This window comes from Anolis sagrei, chromosome 11, assembly GCF_037176765.1.
Source record: "Anolis sagrei isolate rAnoSag1 chromosome 11, rAnoSag1.mat, whole genome shotgun sequence".
Classification (NCBI taxonomy): Eukaryota; Metazoa; Chordata; class Lepidosauria; order Squamata; family Dactyloidae; genus Anolis; species Anolis sagrei.
Genome location: NC_090031.1, coordinates 17,267,852 through 17,287,500, shown reverse-complemented (window position 1 = coordinate 17,287,500; position 19,649 = coordinate 17,267,852). Strand labels below are relative to the sequence as shown.

Sequence of the window (19,649 nt, the reverse complement as noted above, 5' to 3'; positions counted from 1 at the left end):
TGACCACAAAGAACTCAAAGGTCATGAGTCATGGCCTTTCATATCTAAACCAGAGGGAGTTGTAGTACGTTGTGGGCATTGACTGCATGGAACTCAAGGGGAAGATATAATATGTCATGGAAACCAAAGGAGAGACGTAGTGCACTGCTGCTGTTGACCACGAGTAACTCAAAAGTCACATGTCATGGAAACCAGAGAGGAGACATCGTGCGTTGGTGCTCATAACCACACGTAACCCAGAAGGGAGACGTAGTGCACTGCAAGCATTGATTGCATGGAAGTGAAAGGGAAAATGTGGTGCGCCACGGCCCTTGGCACGAGGGGAGCCGTGGTGCACCTTCACCACATGGCGATGAGCATCTGGCAGGTGTTGGAGGACATCCAGAGGGCCTCGACCAGGCGGAACTGGAGGAAGCCGCAGGCGAATCCGGCCAGGACGTCAGTGACGTGGTGGCGGCCCACGACCACGCGGGAGAGGCCCACCAGGCCGGCCCAGATCACCAGCAGCACGCGTAGCGGGACGGCCAGCACCAGGTGGTTGAGCAGGAACTTGGCCACCATGGCCGCCCGGCTGGCCTGCCCCGCAGGGAAGGCGTACAGGTCCAGCGTCAGGTAGTCCAGGGCCCCTGGGGCCACGTCAAAGGGGCCCCGCCGCTTGGCCAGCTTCTGCACCCAGGCCACCAGCACAATGTCCAGGAGCAGCGCTGCAAAGGCACAGAGAGGGAGAACGCACATGAGTCAGGGTCATCCCATCGGGACGTGGTTCTTGTCCCTGGGTCATCAGTGTTACACTCATCTATTATGTTTAATTATTGTTATTATGGCTAATATTATTATTTTATTATTATAAATACTGCAAATAAATAAATAAATATTTTATGGATGATAATGATGATTATTTAGTATGATTATTATAATTATGACTATATTATTTAGTTTGATTATTATTGTTGTGACTATTACTACTACTTAGTTTGATTATTAATTTGATTATTGTTACTATTATTATTTAATTTGATTATTATTTTATTATGATTGTTACTATAATTATATAGTATGATGATTATTATTGTGACTATTATTAGTTTGATTATTTTGTTATTATTATTGTTACTATTATTATTATATAGTATGATTATTATTATTGTTACTATTATTATTATATAGTATGATTATTATTATTGCGACTATTATTAGTTTGATTATTATTTTGTTATGATTATTGTTACTATTATTATTATTTAGTATGATTACTATTATTGTGACTATTATTCTTATTTAGTTTGATTATTATTATTGTGACTATTATTCTTATTTAGTATGATTACTATTATTGTTACTATTATTATTTAGTATGATTATTATTGTGACTATTATTATTTAGTTTGATTATTATTATTGTGACTATTATTATTATTTAGTATGATTATTATTATTGTGACTATTATTATTATTTAGTTTGATTATTATTTTGATAGTATTATTGTGAAAGTTACTATTGTTTAGTTAGATTATTATTATTTTATTATTATTATTGTGACTATTACTATTATTTAGTATGATTATTATTATTTTGACTATTATTATTTAGTATGATGATTATTATTGTGACTATTATTATTATTATTTAGTTTGATTATTATTTTGTTAGTATTATTGTGAAAGTTACTATTGTTTAGTTAGATTATTATTATTTTATTATTATTATTGTTACTATTATTATTTAGTATGATTATTATTATTGTGACTTATTCTTATTATTTAGTTTGATTATTATTTTGTTAGTATTATTGTGAAAATTACTATTGTTTAGTTCAATTATTATTATTTTATTATTATTGTGACTAGTACTATTATTTAGTGTGATTATTATTTTAATATTATTGTGACTATTATTTATTTATTATTTAGTATGATTATTATTTTATTATTATTGCAATTATTATTTATTCATTTATTTATTTATTATTTAGTATAATTATTATTTTATCTTTACTGTGACTATTATTTATTCGCAGTAAATGACCATTTCCCAACAGTGACGGTGTCTACGTCAGAATGGGGTTAGACTGGATGGCCTTTAGGGACCCCTTCCAACTCTAGGATTTTATATCTATATCTATATCTATATCTATATCTATATCTATATCTATATATCTATATATATATATATATATATATATAATAAAATAATCGTACTAAATCATAATAATAGATATGAATATATATATATATATATATATATATATATATATATATATATTCATATCTATGACCCTGATTATGATTTAGTACGATTATTATTTTATTATTATTGCACCTATTATTTTATTATTATTGTGGTCATATCTATGACCATGATTATGATTTAGTATGATTATTATTTTTTTATTATTGCACCTATTATTATTTATTTCTTATTTAGTATGCTTATTATTTTGTTATTATTGCAACTATTATTTATTTATTCATTTATTATTATTTAGTAGGATAATTATTTTATTATTATTGTGGTCATATCTATGACCATGATCATGATTTAGTATGATTATTATTTCATTATTATTTTGGTCATATCTATTACCATGATTATGATTTAGTATGATTATTATTTTATTATTATTGCACCTATTATTACTTATTTCTTATTTAGTATGCCTATTATTTTGTTACTATTGCACCTATTATTATTTATTTCTTATTTAGTATGCTTATTATTTTGTTATTATTGCAACTATTATTTATTTATTCATTTATTATTATTTAGTAGGATAATTATTTTATTATTATTGTGGTCATATCTATGACCATGATCATGATTTAGTATGATTATTATTTCATTATTATTTTGGTCATATCTATTACCATGATTATGATTTAGTATGATTATTATTTTATTATTATTGCACCTATTATTACTTATTTCTTATTTAGTATGCCTATTATTTTGTTACTATTGCACCTATTATTATTTATTTCTTATTTAGTATGCTTATTATTTTGTTATTATTGCAACTATTATTTATTTATTCATTTATTATTATTTAGTAGGATAATTATTTTATTATTATTGCACCTATTATTTATTTATTTCTTATTTAGTATGCTTATTATTTTGTTATTATTGTAACTATTATTTATTTATTTATTCATTTATCATTATTTAGTAGGATAATTATTTTATTATTATTGTGGTCATATCTATGACCATGATTATGATTTAGTATGATTATTATTTTATTATTATTGTGGTCATATCTATGACCATGATTATGATTTAGTATGCTTATTATTTTGTTACTATTGCATCTATTATTATTTATTTCTTATTTAGTATGCTTATTATTTTGTTATTATTGCAACTATTATTTATTTATTCATTTATCATTATTTAGTAGGATAATTATTTTATTATTATTGTGGTCATATCTATGACCATGATTATGATTTAGTATGATTATTATTTTAGTATTATTGCACCTATTATTATTTATTTCTTATTTAGTATGCTTATTATTTTGTTATTATTGCAACTACTATTTATTTATTCATTTATTATAATTTAGTAGGATAATTATTTTATTATTGTTGTGGTCATATCTATGACCATGATTATGATTTAGTATGATAATTATTTTATCATTATTGCACCTATTATTATTTATTTCTTACTTAGTATGCTTATTATTTTGTTATTATTGCAACAATTATTTATTTATTCATTTATTATGATTTAGTAGGATAATTATTTTATTATTGTTGTGGTCATATCTATGACCATGATTATGATTTAGTATGATAATTATTTTATCATTATTGCACCTATTATTATTTATTTCTTATTTAGTATGCTTATTATTTTGTTATTATTGCAACTATTATTTATTTATTCATATATTATTATTTAATAAGGATAATTATTTTATTATTATTGTGGTCATATCTATGACCATGATTATGATTTAGCATGATTATTATTTTATTATTATTGCACCTATTATTACATATTTCTTACTTAGTATACTTATTATTTTGTTATTATTGCAACTATTATTTATTTATTCATTTATCATTATTTAGTAGGATAATTATTTTATTATTATTGTGGTCATATCTATGACCATGATTATGATTTAGTATGATAATTATTTTATTATTGTTGTGGTAATATCTATGACCATGATTATGATTTAGTATGATTATTATTTTATTATTATTGCACCTATTATTATTATTTATTTCTTACTTAGTATGCTTATTATTTTGTTATTATTGCAACTATTATTTATTTATTCATCTATTATTATTTAGTAGGATAATTATTTTATTATTATTGCGGTCATATCTATGACCATGATTATGATTTAGTATGATAATTATTTTATTATTATTATTGTGGTCATATCTATGACCACGATTATGATTTAGTATGATTATTATTGTATTATTATTGCACCTATTATTACTTATTTCTTACTTAGTATGCTTATTAGTTTGTTATTATTGCAACTATTATTTATTTATTCATTTATTATTATTTAGTAGGATAATTATTTTATTATTATTGCACCCATTATTTATTTATTTGTTATTTAGTATAATAATTATTATTTATTGTGACTTATTATAGTAGCGATTCTACGTTTTGATCTCAGAAAGGCACATGCAATGCGACATACCTTACATAATGGGACATACCATAATGGCATATGGAATGCCAGAATGGTTCATACCAATGGGACACACAATGGCATAATGGGACATACAATATCATAATGGAACATGCCATACATATAATGAGACATATAATGCCGTAATGGGACGTACCATAATGGGACATACAATATCTTACTGGGACAAACCATAATGCCATAATGGGACGTACAAAACCCTACATGACCCTTTGGGCGTCCGTTCAATCCCATGCTCTGCCCTCCATGCCCATATATTATCTATACATTCAACCAGGAGGTCCTTGGTGCTCCAAGTCCCATTATCCACAGCGCAGGAATGACATTATGATGCTTGCTCGGCCCTCCTGACCTGCATTTCGATGGATCCAACCCCCAAAGATGTAAACATTGCCAAGGGACGAGGCCTTTGCGCATGATGGGACTTTGTCGCATGCGGTTTGCAACTCTGGCCTGGAATAGATCATCACATGCGACAGGCGCGAGCCAGAAAATGCATGCGAGGAAATGGGGACGGAGAAGCCCTGGGCGGCCTCAGGCCAGAGAGAGAGGCCTTCGCTCTGCATCTCTCGCCCTCTTTTGCTCTCATCCATCAGAAAAGGCACCCTTTGCAGGAGAAGGGGCACCCAAAGGCCATCCAGTCTGACCCCCATCTGGAAACAGGCCTAGACCAAGCAGCATTACTTGGACAGATCCATTAGAGATAGATAGATCCATTACAAAGGGCTATATCTATTAGAAATTGAGACTTAACACAAGAAGGGGCACCTAAAGGCCATCCAGTCTGACCCCCCCACCTGGAAACAGGCCTGGAGCAAGCAGCATTACTTGGGCAGAAACATTAGAGAGGAGTGTAAACATCAGAAAGGGACCCATTGCAGAAGGAGGGGCACTCAAAGACCATCCAGCCTGACCCCCATCTGGAAATAGGTCTGGTACAAGCAGCATTACTTGGGCAGAACCATTAGAGAGGGATGTAAACATTAGAAAAGGGACCCATTGCAGAAGAAGGGGCACTCAAAGGCCATCCAGCCTGACCCCCATCTGGAAACAGGCCTGGAGCAAGCGGCATTACTTGGGCAGAACCATTAGAGAGGGATGTAAACATTAGAAAGGGACCCACTGCACAAAAAGGGTCACCCAAAGGGCATCCATCCTGACCCCCATCTGGAAACAGGCCTGAAGCAAGCAGCGTTACTGGGGTAGATCCATTAGAGATGGATAGATCCATTACAAAGAGCTATATCTATTAGAATTGGAGACTTTACACAAGAAGGGGCACCCAAAGGCCATCCAGTCTGACCCCCATCTGGAATCAGGCCTGGAGCAAGCAGAATTACTTGGACAGAACCATTAGAGAGGGATGTAAACATTAGAAAGGGACCCATTGCAGAAGGAGGGGCACCCAAAGGCCATCCAGTCTGACCCCCACCTGGAAACAGAGCTGGAGCAAGCAGCATTACTTGGGTAGATCCATTAGAGATGGATAGATCCATTACAAAGGGCTATATCTATTAGAATTGGCGACTTTACACAAGAAGGGGCACCCAAAGGCCATCCAGTCTGACCCCCATCCGGAAACAGGCCTGGAGCAAGCAACATTATTTGGGCAGAACCATTAGAGAGGGATGTAAACATTAGAAAGGGACCCATTGCAGAAGAAGGGGCACCCAAAGGCCATCCAGTCTGACCCTCATCTAGAGATGGGGATGGAGCAAGTGGAATTACTTGGGTAGAGACATTAGAGAGGGATAGATCCATTACAAAGGGCTATAGCTATAAGAAAGGGAGACTTTACACAAGAAGGGGCACCCAAAGGCCATCCAGCCTCACCTCCTTCCATCAAACAGGGTCCCATCTGGAAACAGGGCAGGAGCAAGCAGCATTACTTGGGCAGAACCATTAGTGTAAACATTAGAAAGGGACCCATTACAGAAGAAGAGGCACCCAAAGGCCATCCAGTCTGACCCCCATCTGGAAACAGGGCTGGAGCAAGCAGAATTACTTGGATAGCGACATTAGAAAGGGATCGAGCCATTCGAGAGGGATGTAAACATTAGAAGGGGCACCTAAAGGCCATTCGGTCTGACCCTCATCTGGGAACAGAGCTGGAGCAAGTAGAATTACTTAAATCCATTAGAGAGGGATGTAAACATTAGAAAGGGACCCTTTGCAGAAGAAGGGGCACTCAAAGGCCATCTAGACTGACCCCATCTGGAAACAGAGATGGAGCATGCAGAATTACTTAGAGAGATCCATTAGAAAGGGGGTAGATCCATTAGAGAGGGATGTAAATATTAGAAAGGGACCCTTTGCAGAAGAAGGGGCACCCAAAGGCCATCTAGTCGGACCTCCTCCGTCAAACTGGAAGGAACCACCGGGAAGTGCAACTGGGGCAAGCAGAATTACTTGGATAGAGACAATGGAAAGGGAGGCATCCATTAGAGAGGGATAGATCCATTAGAAAGGGACTCTTTACAGAAAAAGGGGCACCCAAAGGCCATCTAGTCTGACCCCCATCTGGAAACAGGGCTGGAGCAAGTGGAATTACTTGGACAGATCCATTAGAGATGGATAGATCCATTACAAAGGGCTATATCTATTAGAAAGGGAGATTTTACACAAGAAGGGGCACCCAAAGGCCATCCAGTCTGACCTCCTTCCGTCAATCAGGAAAGCCCCATCTGGAAACTTGGAATAGAGTCTCCTTTTTGTAGATGAAAAGTGGAGCATAAGTAAACAACAACAATAATAAATAGATCCATTAGAAAGCTAGGGCACTATATAGAAGCATGGGGCAACCCAAGGCCCATGCAACCTGACCCAGCTTCTGCCAGGCAGGAAGACACCATCTGATCCCTCCCAACAGATGGTCATTCAGGCATCTTAGGAAAGGAGATGCCTCCAGACTCCCAGGCAGAAGATATTCCCCTTTAATAAACAGTTGTGCCATTCGTCAGCATTGAGGGAAGTGACATTCATGAATCGATTTTGCCTGCCTGCCAGTCAATTGGTCTACTTAATTTAATTTTTTTCCAGGGATCTATATTTTCCATTGGTAAGGGAATTCCCATTTAAATATATACCCAAAGTGATCTTGGGAATTGGGACAGAATGAATAGAAGAGTTCTGTGTTTGAAAATTGCATAAATTATTAGTGGACTGGGTGGCCTTTGAGATCCCTTCCAACTCAAGGATTCTATGATAGGCAGGATGGCCATCTGTCAGGAGGGTTTTAATGGTATCTATGGCAGAAAGAGATCAAAAATATCAAATCCTACAATTGGAAGGCCATAGACACCATCAAAGGCTACCCAATAGAAAGGGGTTGGGCTAGATGGCCTTTAGGGGTCACTACAAAGTATAGGATTTTTATATATATATATCATATATCATATACCCCTCTATTTCTCTGTCTATCAATGATATGTATGCTGGATGGCCATCTGTAAGGAGGGCTTTGATGGTGTCTATGGCAGAATGGAACTAGATGGTCTTTAGGGATCCCTTCCAACTGTAGGAATATATACACACATACATATATATATATATATATATATATATATATTCTCTATCTATCAATCATGCATGTGACCATCTCTCGATGCTGATGACGTCTATGGCAGAATAGGATTGGAATAGATGGCCTTTAGACATCCCTTCCAACTGTAGGATTGGATACACACACACATATAAATCTTACAAAGTATAAACATATATTCTCTATCAATCATATCTATGATCACCACTTGAGGCGGATGGTGTCTATGGCAGAACGGGGTTGGAATGGATGGCCTTAAAGGTGACCCTTCCAACTATATATATATATATATATAACATATCTCTATGCTGGGTGGCCATCTGTTGAGAGGGTTGACCATCTCTTGACACTGATGGTGTCTACGGCAGAATGGGGTTAGACTGGGTGGCCTTTAGGGGCCCCTTCCAACTCTAGGATTTTATATCTATTATAATATATATATATATATATATATATATATATATATATATATAAATCATATCTATGACCATTTCTCGACATTGATGGTGTCTACGGCAGAATGAGGTTAGACCAGATGGCCTTTAGGAGCCCCTTCCAACTCTAGGATTTTATATCTATATCTATATCTATATCTATATCTATATCTATATATAAATCATATCTATGACCATTTCTCGACATTGATGGTGTCTACGGCAGAATGGGGTTAGACCAGATGGCCTTTAGGAGCCCATTCCAACTCTAGGATTTTATATCTATATCTATATCTATCTATCTATCTATCTATCTATCTATCTATATATATGACCATCTCCCGACACTGATGATGTCTACGGCAGAATGGGGTTAGACTGGATGGCCTTTAGGAGCCCATTCCAATTCTAGGATTTTATATCTATATCTATGTACTATATATATATTTGTGTGATATATATATATATATATATATATATATATATATATATATAATCATATCTATGACCATCTCTTGACACCGATGGTGTCTACAGCAGAATGTGGTTAGACTGAATGGTCTTTAGGGGCCCCTTCTAACTCTAGGTTTTTATATCTATATCTATATCTATATCTATATCTATATCTATATCTATATCTATATCTATAAAAATAATTTCTATGACCATCTCTTGACACTGATGGTGTCTACGACAAAATGGGATTAGACTGGATGGCCTTTAGGGGCCCCTTCCAACTCTAGGATTATATAGATAGAGATATATAGAAAGATATATCATATATCGCTATTTCTCTATCCATTATCAGACGCTTAAGGGAAATGCCCCCAAATGAGGGAATCTGTGTCAGAGTTGGAAGGGTCCCCTAAAGGCTATCTAGTCTCTCAATGCTGATGGTGTCTATGTGGAATAGGGTTGGGCTAGATGGCCTTTAGGGGCCCCTTCTAACTCTAAGGTTCTCCTACGACACAGATTCCCTCATTTGGGGGCATTTCCCCTAAGCGTCTGTCTGTCCGTCCGCAAAGCCCTCCGAGCCAAGGCTTGGCTTCCGGCCCAGTGACTGCGTCAGGAATAGGTTGTCGGTGCCTCATAAATCCCAAACCAAAAAGAGGGCAAACCAGGTGAAGGAAACAGGCAAACCTTGGGAGAGGCAGTTTCCCAAGGCCTGCGACTCCCTGGAAGATTGTCAAAGCCTCTGATAAATAGGCAAGACACTGAAGACGCAAACTCTTTTAAAGCGGCAGATAAATAAATATGACAACAAGCATTGTCATCATAATGTATATATACACACAGACATATACACAATATGTGTATGTGTATATATAAATATTAGAGGGAAGAAAAGTATGTCTTTGAATTGAAATGAAAGGAAATGAAGAAGAGGTAGAAGCTGAAGAAGAGAAGGTGGAAGAAGAAGAAGGAAAAGGAGGAAAGATGAGCAAAAGGAAGGAGAAGAAGAGGAAGTGAAGAAGAAGAAGGAAAAGGAGGAGAGATGAGGAAGGAGAAGAAGAAGAAGTAGTAGAAGAGGAGGAAGGAGGAGGAAGAAGGAAGAAGGAAAAGGAGAGGTGAGGAAAAGGAAGAAGGAGAAGGAGAGGAAATGAAGAAGAGGTAGAAGCTGAAGAAGAGAAGGTGGAAGAAGAAGGAAAAGGAGGACAAATGAGCCAAAGGAAGAAGGAGAAGAAGAGGGAGATGAAATAAAGAAGAGGTAGAAGCTGAAGAAGAGAAGGTGGAAGAAGAAAAAGGAAAAGGAGGAGAGATGAGCCAAAGGAAAAAGGAGAAGAAGAGGAAGAGGAAGTGAAGAAGAAGAAGAAGGAAAAGGAGGAGAGATGAGGAAGGAGAAGAAGAAGAAGAAGTAGAAGAGGAGGAAGGAGGAGGAAGAAGGAAGAAGCAAAAGGAGAGGTGAGCAAAAGGGAAAAGGAGAAGGAGAAGTAGAGGAAGAGGAGAAGAGGAAAAAGTAGAAGAAGATGAGGGAGGAGGAGGAAAGGGGAAAAAGGGGAAAAGGAGGAGAAGGACTCCCACATGACTCATCCAGGAGAAGGTTGAGGATAAGAGAAGGAAGGAGGAGAAGGAGAAGAAGAAGGAAAAAGAGAAGGGAAGGAAGAAGAAAGGGAAGGAAAAGGAAGTGGAGGATGCCTTGTACCCTGTCTCCTTGTGACTAAATCCAGAGGAGGCTGAGGTGAGAAGAGAAGGAAGAAGGAGAAGGAAGTGGAGGGTGCCATGTACTCTGTGCCCGTGTGACTCACCCAGGAGGAGGTAGAGGAGAAGAAGAAAAAGAGAAGGAAGGAGGAGGAAGTGGAGGGTGCAGTGAGCCCTGTGCCCTTGTGACTCAACCAAGAAGACGTTGAGGAGAAGAGAAGGAAGAAGGAGGAGGAAAAGAGGAGAAGGAGGAGAAAGAACTGGAGGGTGCAATGTACCCTGTCCCCTTGTGACTCACTCAGGAAGAGGCTGAGGAGGAGGAGGAGAAGGAGAAGAAGAGGAGGAAGAAGGAGGAGAAGGACTCCTGCATGAGTCACTCAGGAGGAGGTTGAGGAGAAGAAGAAGAGGAGGAAGTGGAGGGAGAAGGAGCATGAGGAGAAGAAGACAAGGAAGACGGAGGAGAAGGGAGGAAGTGGAGAAGACAAGGAAGAAGGAGGAGAAGAGGAGGAAGTGGAGGAGAAGAGGAGGAAGTGGAGGTTGAGGTGAAGGAGGAGAAGAAGACAAGGAATAAGGATCAGAAGAGGAGGAAGTGGAGGGTGCTCTTGTGATTCAACCAAGAAGAGGTTGAAGAGAAGAGGAGGAAGAAGGTTGAGAAGAAGAAGAAAGAGAAGAGGAGAAGGAGAAAGTGGGGAGTGCCCTGTGCCCGTGTGACTCACCGAGGAGGAGGTTGAGAAGAAGAAGGAGGAGAAGAGAAGGAAGAAGTAGGAGAAGGACTCCTTGGTTGAGGAGAAGGAGGAGGAGGAGGAAGAGGAGGAGGAGGAGAAGAGAAGGAAGAAGGAGAAGAAGAGGTGGAGAAGGAGGAAGTGAAGGGTGCGGAGTACCCTGTCTCCTTGTGACTCATCCAGGAGGGGGTTAAGGAAAAGAAAGAGAAGAAGAGGAAGAAGAAGAGAAGGAGGAAGTGGAGGGTACACTGTGCCCTCACCCAGGAGGAGGTTGAGAAGAAGAAGGAGGAGGGGAGGAGGAAGGAGGAGAAGGACTCCTTTGTGACTCACCCAGGAGGAGGTTGAGGAGGAGAAGGAGGAGGAGGAGAAGGAGGAGGAGGAGGAGGAGGAGGAGAAGGGAAGGAAGAAGGAGAAGAAGAGGTAGAGAAGGAGGAAGTTGAGGGTGCAGAGTACCCTGTCTCCTTGTGACTCATCCAGGAGGAGGTTAAGGAGAAGAAAGAGAAGAAGAGGAGGAAGAAGAAGAGGAAGTGGAGGGTGCCCTGTGCCCGTGTGACTCACTCAAGAGGAGGTTGAGAAGGAGAAGGAGAAGAGAAGGAAGAAGGAGGAGAAGGAGTCCTTTGTGACTCACCCATAAGAAGGTTGAGGAGAAGGAGGAGGAGAAGAGAAGGAAGAAGAAGAAGAAGAAGTGGAGAAGGAGGAAGTGGAGGGTGCCCTGTGCCCGTGTGACTCACCCAGGAGGAGGTTGAGAAGAAGAAGGAGGAGAAGAGAAGGAAGAAGGAGGAGGAGTCCTTTGTGACTCACCCATAAGAAGGTTGAGGAGGAGAAGGAGGAGAAGAGAAGAGAAGGAAGAAGGAGAAGAAGTGGAGAAGGAGGAAGGGTGTTGAGTACCCTGTCTCTTTGTGACTCGTCCAGGAGGAGGTTAAGGAGAAGAAAGAGAAGAAGAGGAGGAAGAAGAGAAGGAGGAAGTGGAGGGGGCCTTGTGGCTGTGTGACTCACCCAGGAGGAGGTTGAGAAGAAGGAGGAGGAGAGAAGGAAGGAGGAGAAGGAGTCCTTTGTGACTCACCCAGGAGGAGGTTGAGGAGAAGGAGAAGGAGAAGAAGAGGTGGAGAAGGAGGAAATGGAGGGTGCAGAGTACCCTGTCTCCTTGTGACTCATCCAGGAGGAGGTTAAGGAGAAGAAAGAGAAGAAGAGAAGGAAGAAGAGAAGGAGGAATTGAAGGAGGAAGTGGAGGGTGCCCTGTGCCCGTGTGACTCACCCAGGAGGAGGTTGAGGAGGACCTCTTGGCCAGCCAGGGTGGAGCTGCGCATGAGGCAGAGGAGGGTGCCGGCCACCCAGGGCAGCCCGTGCCCGGTGAGGCCCAGCAGGAGGACCATGGAGCGGGCACTGCCCCAGGAGGAAGCGGTACTAGCACAGACCCCCAGCCGCTTGGAGATGGAGATGTCGATGGCCAGGAGGGCGCTGTAGGCGATGCCCCGGAAGGAGGGGTTCAGCTGCATGCAGTCCTCCTCCGGCAGCTGCTGGGACGAGCGCCGGGGCGCAGCGGGGGCCCCATCCGAGGTCGAGGTCCCCCCCTTCCGCGAAGACGAAGAGGAAGTGGGGGACTCCTGGGTGCCTTTGGGGGGCTGGTTCAGGGACAGGAACTCGGCCCGGTGCAGCAGGTTGTTTCGGTCCCGGGCCCGGGCACGACCCTGCGATGAGGAAGACGACGAGGACGAAGGGGCCGCCACCATCCCGGGCATCCTCTCCGCTCCAAGGGCAGGCCTGGCACAGAGGGAGACATAGGGCACATGTAAACATTGGCACAGAACACGGCATTCACATCAGCATCATCAAGTCCAAGTGCCGGGGAACCCCATTATCCTTGTAAAGACCCCCCAATGCCAAGTGGAGAGACAATCGGGGAAATCACCATCAACACCATCACCATCAACATCATCACCATCAACACCATCACCATCAACATCATCACCATCAACATCATCATCATCAACATCATCACCATCAACATCATCACCATCAACATCATCACCATCAACATCATCACCATCAACATCATCATCATCAACATCATCACCATCAACATCATCATCATCAACATCATCACCATCATCATCATCACCATCAACATCATCATCATCAACATCATCACCATCAACATCATCATCACCATCAACATCATCACCATCAACATCATCACAATCAACACCATCACCATCAACATCATCATCAACATCATCAACATCAACATCATCACCATCAACATCATCACCATCAACATCATCACCATCAACATCATCACCATCAACACCATCACCATCAACATCATCATCATCAACATCATCACCATCATCATCATCACCATCAACATCATCATCATCAACATCATCACCATCAACATCATCATCACCATCAACATCATCACCATCAACATCATCACAATCAACATCATCACCATCAACATCATCATCAACATCATCAACATCAACATCATCACCATCAACATCATCACCATCATCATCATCACCATCAACATCATCACCATCAACATCATCACCATCAACACCATCACCATCAACATCATCACCATCAACATCATCACCATCAACATCATCACCATCAACATCATCATCAACAACATCATCACCATCAACATCATCACCATCAACATCATCGCCATCAACATCATCGCCATCAACATCATCGCCATCAACATCATCGCCATCAACATCATCGCCATCAACATCATCGCCATCAACATCATCATCAACAACATCATCACCATCAACATCATCACCATCAACATCATCATCAACAACATCATCACCATCAACATCATCGCCATCAACATCATCGCCATCAACATCATCGCCATCAACATCATCACCATCAACATCATCACCATCAACATCATCACCATCAACATCATCACCATCAACATCATCATCAACAACATCATCACCATCAACATCATCACCATCAACATCATCACCATCAACATCATCACCATCAACATCATCACCATCAACATCATCACCATCAACACCATCACCATCAACATCATCATCAACATCATCAACATCAACATCATCACCATCAACATCATCACCATCATCATCATCACCATCAACACCATCACCATCAACACCATCACCATCAACATCATCACCATCAACACCATCACCATCAACATCATCACCATCAACATCATCACTATCTAGATAAAACCATTGGCAAGCAGATCTTGCCTATTAATGGCCATTATTATTATTATTATTATTATTATTATTATTATTATTATTCTGCACCCATCATTCAAAAATACATCACACAGTCCTAGATGCATGGGAATGTTCGACTTATGATTTTGTGATACAAAATCCAGCATATAGATCTCATTTGCTGTAATATAGTGTGTTTTTGTGTCAATAAAATAATAATAATAAATTACTGCTACAAAACAGGAGCTTTTTTGTTGAGTTCCAGGGCCAGAGAAACATGGTGAAAACATATGCCTCAGGGGAGCGTGCTTGCTCCATCCATGTTCAACATTTACACAAATGACCAGCCACTGCCAGAAGGGACAGAGAGTTTCATCTAAGCTGACGATCTTGCCATCACCACTCAAGCAGGGAGCTTTGAGATGATAGAACAGAAACTCTCCAGAACTCTAGGTGCTCTTACTGCCTATTACAGGGAAAACCAGCTTGCTCCATCAAGTTGTAACATTGACACAAACAACCAGTCACTGCCAGAAGGGACAGAGAGTTTCATCTATGCTGATGATCATGCCATCACCACCCAAGCAGGGAGCTTTGAAAGGACTGAACAGAAGCTTTCTGAAGCTTTAGGTGCTCTTACTGCCTATTACAGGGGAAACCGGAGAAGTAGATGACGAAAACAGAAGGGGAGCGTGCTTGCTCCATACATGTCTAACATTGACACAAATGACCAGTCACTGCCAGAAGGGACAGAGAGTTTCATCTATGCGGATGATCATGCCATCACCACTCAAGCAGGGAGCTTTGAAATGGTTGAACAGAAGTTCTCCGGAGCTCTAGGTGCTCTTAATGCCTATTACAGGGAAAACAAGCTTGCTCCATCAAGGTGTAACATTGACACAAATGACCAGCCACTGCCAGAAGGGACAGAGAGCTTCATCTATGCTGACAATCCTGCCATCAGCACCCAAGCAGGGAGCTTTGAAAGGATTGAACAGAAGCTTTCTGAAGCCTTAGGTGCTCTTACTGCCTATTACAGGAAAAACCGGAGAAGTAGATGACAAAAACAGAAGGGGAGCGTGCTTGCTCCATCCATGTCTAACATTGACACAAACGACCAGCCACTGCCAGAAGGGACAGAGAGTTTCATCTATGCTGACGATCGTGCCATCACCGCCCAATCAGGGAGCTTTGAAATGCTTGAAGAGGAGCTCTCTGGAGCTCTAGGTGCTCTTACTGCCTATTACAGGGAAAAACAAGCTTGCTCAATCAAGGTGTAAAATTTACACAAATGACCAGTCACATGATTGGGCCACAGTAATGCCTGGCAGGGGACGGCTAGTAATATAATAATACTACTACTAATAATAATAACAAACAACTACATAAAACAATTGGCAAAAAGTCCTATATATGTCCGTAAAACAAGTGGCATATAGATTGTGCCTATTAAAGTCCAATATAACACTAATAATAATAATAATAATAATAACAATAATAATGTTTAAAAATGTCACACAGATCTCGCCTTTTAAAATTGAACAAAACATAATAATAATAATAATCATCATCATCATCATAATCAACATCATCATCATCACCATCATCATAAAACAAACATAATACAGATCTTGCGGATTAGGCCAATATAACAAATAATTCACCGATACATCACACAGTCCTAGAAACTTGGGGAGGGTCCGACATGGGACAGCCAGCAGAGTGACCTTCTTTGCTGTGTGTACTAATCTTGTTGTGTATATAACAACAACAACAACAAGCTTACACAATACATAGATTTAAAGATCAAACTGCAAAGACTCTGGAACAAGCCAGTCAAGGGGGTCCCAGTGGTGATAGGCATACTTGGTGCAGTGCTTGAAGACCTTGGCCTGCACTTAAACACAATCAGTGCTGACAAAATGACCACTTGTCAGCTGCAAAAAGCCACCTTACTTGGACCTACACGCATTATTCGCCGATACATCACACAGTCCTAGAGACTTGGGAAGTGTCCGACGTGTGATCCAATACAACAGCCAGCAGAGTGATCTTGTCTGCTGTGGACTCATCTTGCTGTGTTTCTAATAGTAATAATAATAATAATAATAATAATAATAATAATAATAATAACTGTATTACCCACCTAAACATAGCAGCTTAACAACGACAACAACAACAACAATAAATCTATTGTGAGCCACCTTGAATCTCTACTAGGATAAAGGTGAGGTAGAAATAAAGATAATACTAATAATAACATAATATAATTTATTTTATTTTGTATCAAAAGCATTGCATAAATTAGTATAATTTACTAGGAGCACAGGTGGCTAAATATCTTTTGATCAAAAACGGGCAACAGCAGTGGCATTGTCTGTAGCCTCCAACAATTCTTCCCCCGTACATGAGGCAGGACATAGTGGACAAGCATAATAATAATAATAATAATAATAATAATAATAATAATAATAATAATTGTATTACCCGCCTAACCATTGCAGCTTTATAACAAGAACAAGAACAACAAATCTATTACCCACCTCTCCTTGCATCTCAATAATAATAATAATAATAATAATAATAATAATAATAATAATAATAATAAATATATTAACCATCTCTCATTGTGGCCAAATAACAACAATAAATGTATTAACTGCCTCTTCTTGTGACCTAACAACAACAACAACAACAAATGTATTAATTGCTTCTCCTTGTGGCCTAATAATAATAATAATAATAATAATAATAATAATAATTTTAAATGTATTACCCACCTCTCTTTGCGGAATAATAATAATATATCTATTTTGTGCCTCACCTTAGTAATAACATTAGCAGAAGAAGCACCAACAAGAATAATAAATGTATTAGCCACCTCTCCTTGAGGCATAATAACAATCTCATTAAATCTATTACCTACCTGTTCTGGCGGCATAACAACAATGATATAAAATGTATTAATTGCCTCCTTGTAGCATGATGATAATAATAATAATAAAAATGTATTACCCGCCTCACCTTGTTGCTTAACAACAACAATACATGTATTACCCGCCTCTTCTTCTGGCATAATAATAATAATAATAATAATAATAATATAAAATAATAATAATATTATTAAAATATAATAAATATATAATCCAGAGAAGGCAATAATAAATGTATTACCCACCACACCTTGTTTCTTAACAACAACAACAACAATACATGTATTACCCTACTCTCCTTCTGGCATAATAATAATAATAATAATAATAATAATAATAATAATAATAATAAAAAATAATATATTCTATAATATGTTTCTAATAATAATATAAAATAATAATATTATTAAAATGTAATAAATATATAATCCAGAGAAGGCAATAATAAATGTATTACACACCGTGCCTTGTTGCTTAACAACAACAACAATACATGTATTACCCTCCTCTCCTTATGGCATAATAATAATAATAATAATAATAATAATAATAATAATAATATGTTTTATAATATGTTTCTAATAATAATATAAATTAATAATATTATTATGATATAATAAATATATAATCCAGAGAAGGCAATAATAAATGTATTACCCACCTCACCTTGTTGCTTAACAACAACAACAACAATGGCATAATAACAATAATAATAATAATAATAATAAATATAAATATAAAAATATATTCTATAATATGTTTCTAATTATAATATAAATTAATAATATTATTAAAATATAATAAATATATAATCTAGAGAAGGCAATACTAAATGTATTACCCACCTCACCTTGTTGCTTAACAACAACAACGCATAATAATAATAATAATAATAATAATAATATAAAATAATATATTCTATAATATGTTTCTAATAATAATATAAAATAATAATATTATTGAAATATAATAAATATATAATCCAGAGAAGGCAATAATAAATGTATTACCCACCTCACCTTGTTGCTTAACAACAACAACAATACATGTATTACCTTCTGGCATAATAATAATAATAATAATAATAATAATACATTTATAATATGTTTCAAATAATAATATTATTAAAATGTAATAAATACACAATCCAAAGGAGGCAAGGCATGCAAGAAGGCCCTTTCCTGCCATAAAATCCCCAACCCCAAGTTTCAAATAATAATATAAAATAATAATATTATTAAAATGTAATAAATATACAATCCAAAGAAGGCAAGGCATGCAAGAAGGCCTTTTCCCCCCATCCAGACCCCAATACAGAAAAAGGGAAAGATTGTATGCAAAATTGGGAAAGGATTGCATGCAGAAAAAGAAAGGATTGTATGCAGAAAAAGGGAAAGAATTGTATGCAAAAAAGGAAAGGATTGTATGCAGAAAAAGGGGAAGAATTGCATGCAGAAAAAAGGAAAGGATTGTATGCAAAAAAAAGGGGAAGAATTGCATGCAGAAAAAGGGAAAGGATTGTATGCAAAAAAAGGAAATCCCAAACAATGCAAAGGAAGGAGGCCCGAGCACCCACCCCAGCGGTGACCCAGGCCCAGACCCTCCTCGCCAAGCCATTTACCCCAAAAAGGAGCCGGGAAGCTAAATATATCCCCAGGAGGAATGCACCAGGAGGCACATGGCTGAGTATTTGGCAGGGCCCAGGCAGGTGGGAGGGACACAGGCAGTGGCCAATCAGGAGGCCGAGAGTGAGCCCCACAGCCAATGGGTGAAGAGGGGAGGGACAGAAGCACTGGATCCAGAGACCTGGTTGGCTGTGGGCTGCTCTATTGACATCTGGCTCATGGGCAGGTTGGGGAAAGGGGTCCCTTCCAGCCTTAACTCTAATGGAGCATCGTTGATGCAAAATGCTCCAAAATAATGTATGGGAAAGATGGATCATAAACATGGCTGATATTTGCTATTGTTGTC

At 38.3% G+C, this 19,649-nt stretch overlaps 1 protein-coding gene across 2 annotated transcripts in view; it reads right to left on the bottom strand.

The window, feature by feature from the left end:
* PLPP7 (phospholipid phosphatase 7 (inactive)) overlaps window positions 1-19,399 on the bottom strand; it is a 19,613-nt gene extending 214 nt beyond the window's left edge. The window contains exons 1-3 of one of the 2 annotated variants that reach the window (XM_060757157.2): window positions 19,255-19,399; window positions 12,783-13,288; window positions 1-704 (exon numbers count right to left, since the gene is read on the bottom strand). The exon at window positions 1-704 is cut by the window's left edge and continues 214 nt beyond it. In XM_060757157.2, coding sequence (XP_060613140.2) covers window positions 340-704; window positions 12,783-13,288; window positions 19,255-19,295 — 912 coding nt within the window. In that variant the 5' untranslated portion in view covers window positions 19,296-19,399 and the 3' untranslated portion in view covers window positions 1-339. The remainder of the gene's footprint in view (window positions 705-12,782; window positions 13,289-19,254) is intronic. The other variant, XM_060757158.2, reaches the window with a different exon arrangement.
* Window positions 19,400-19,649: the final 250 nt, after the last annotated feature.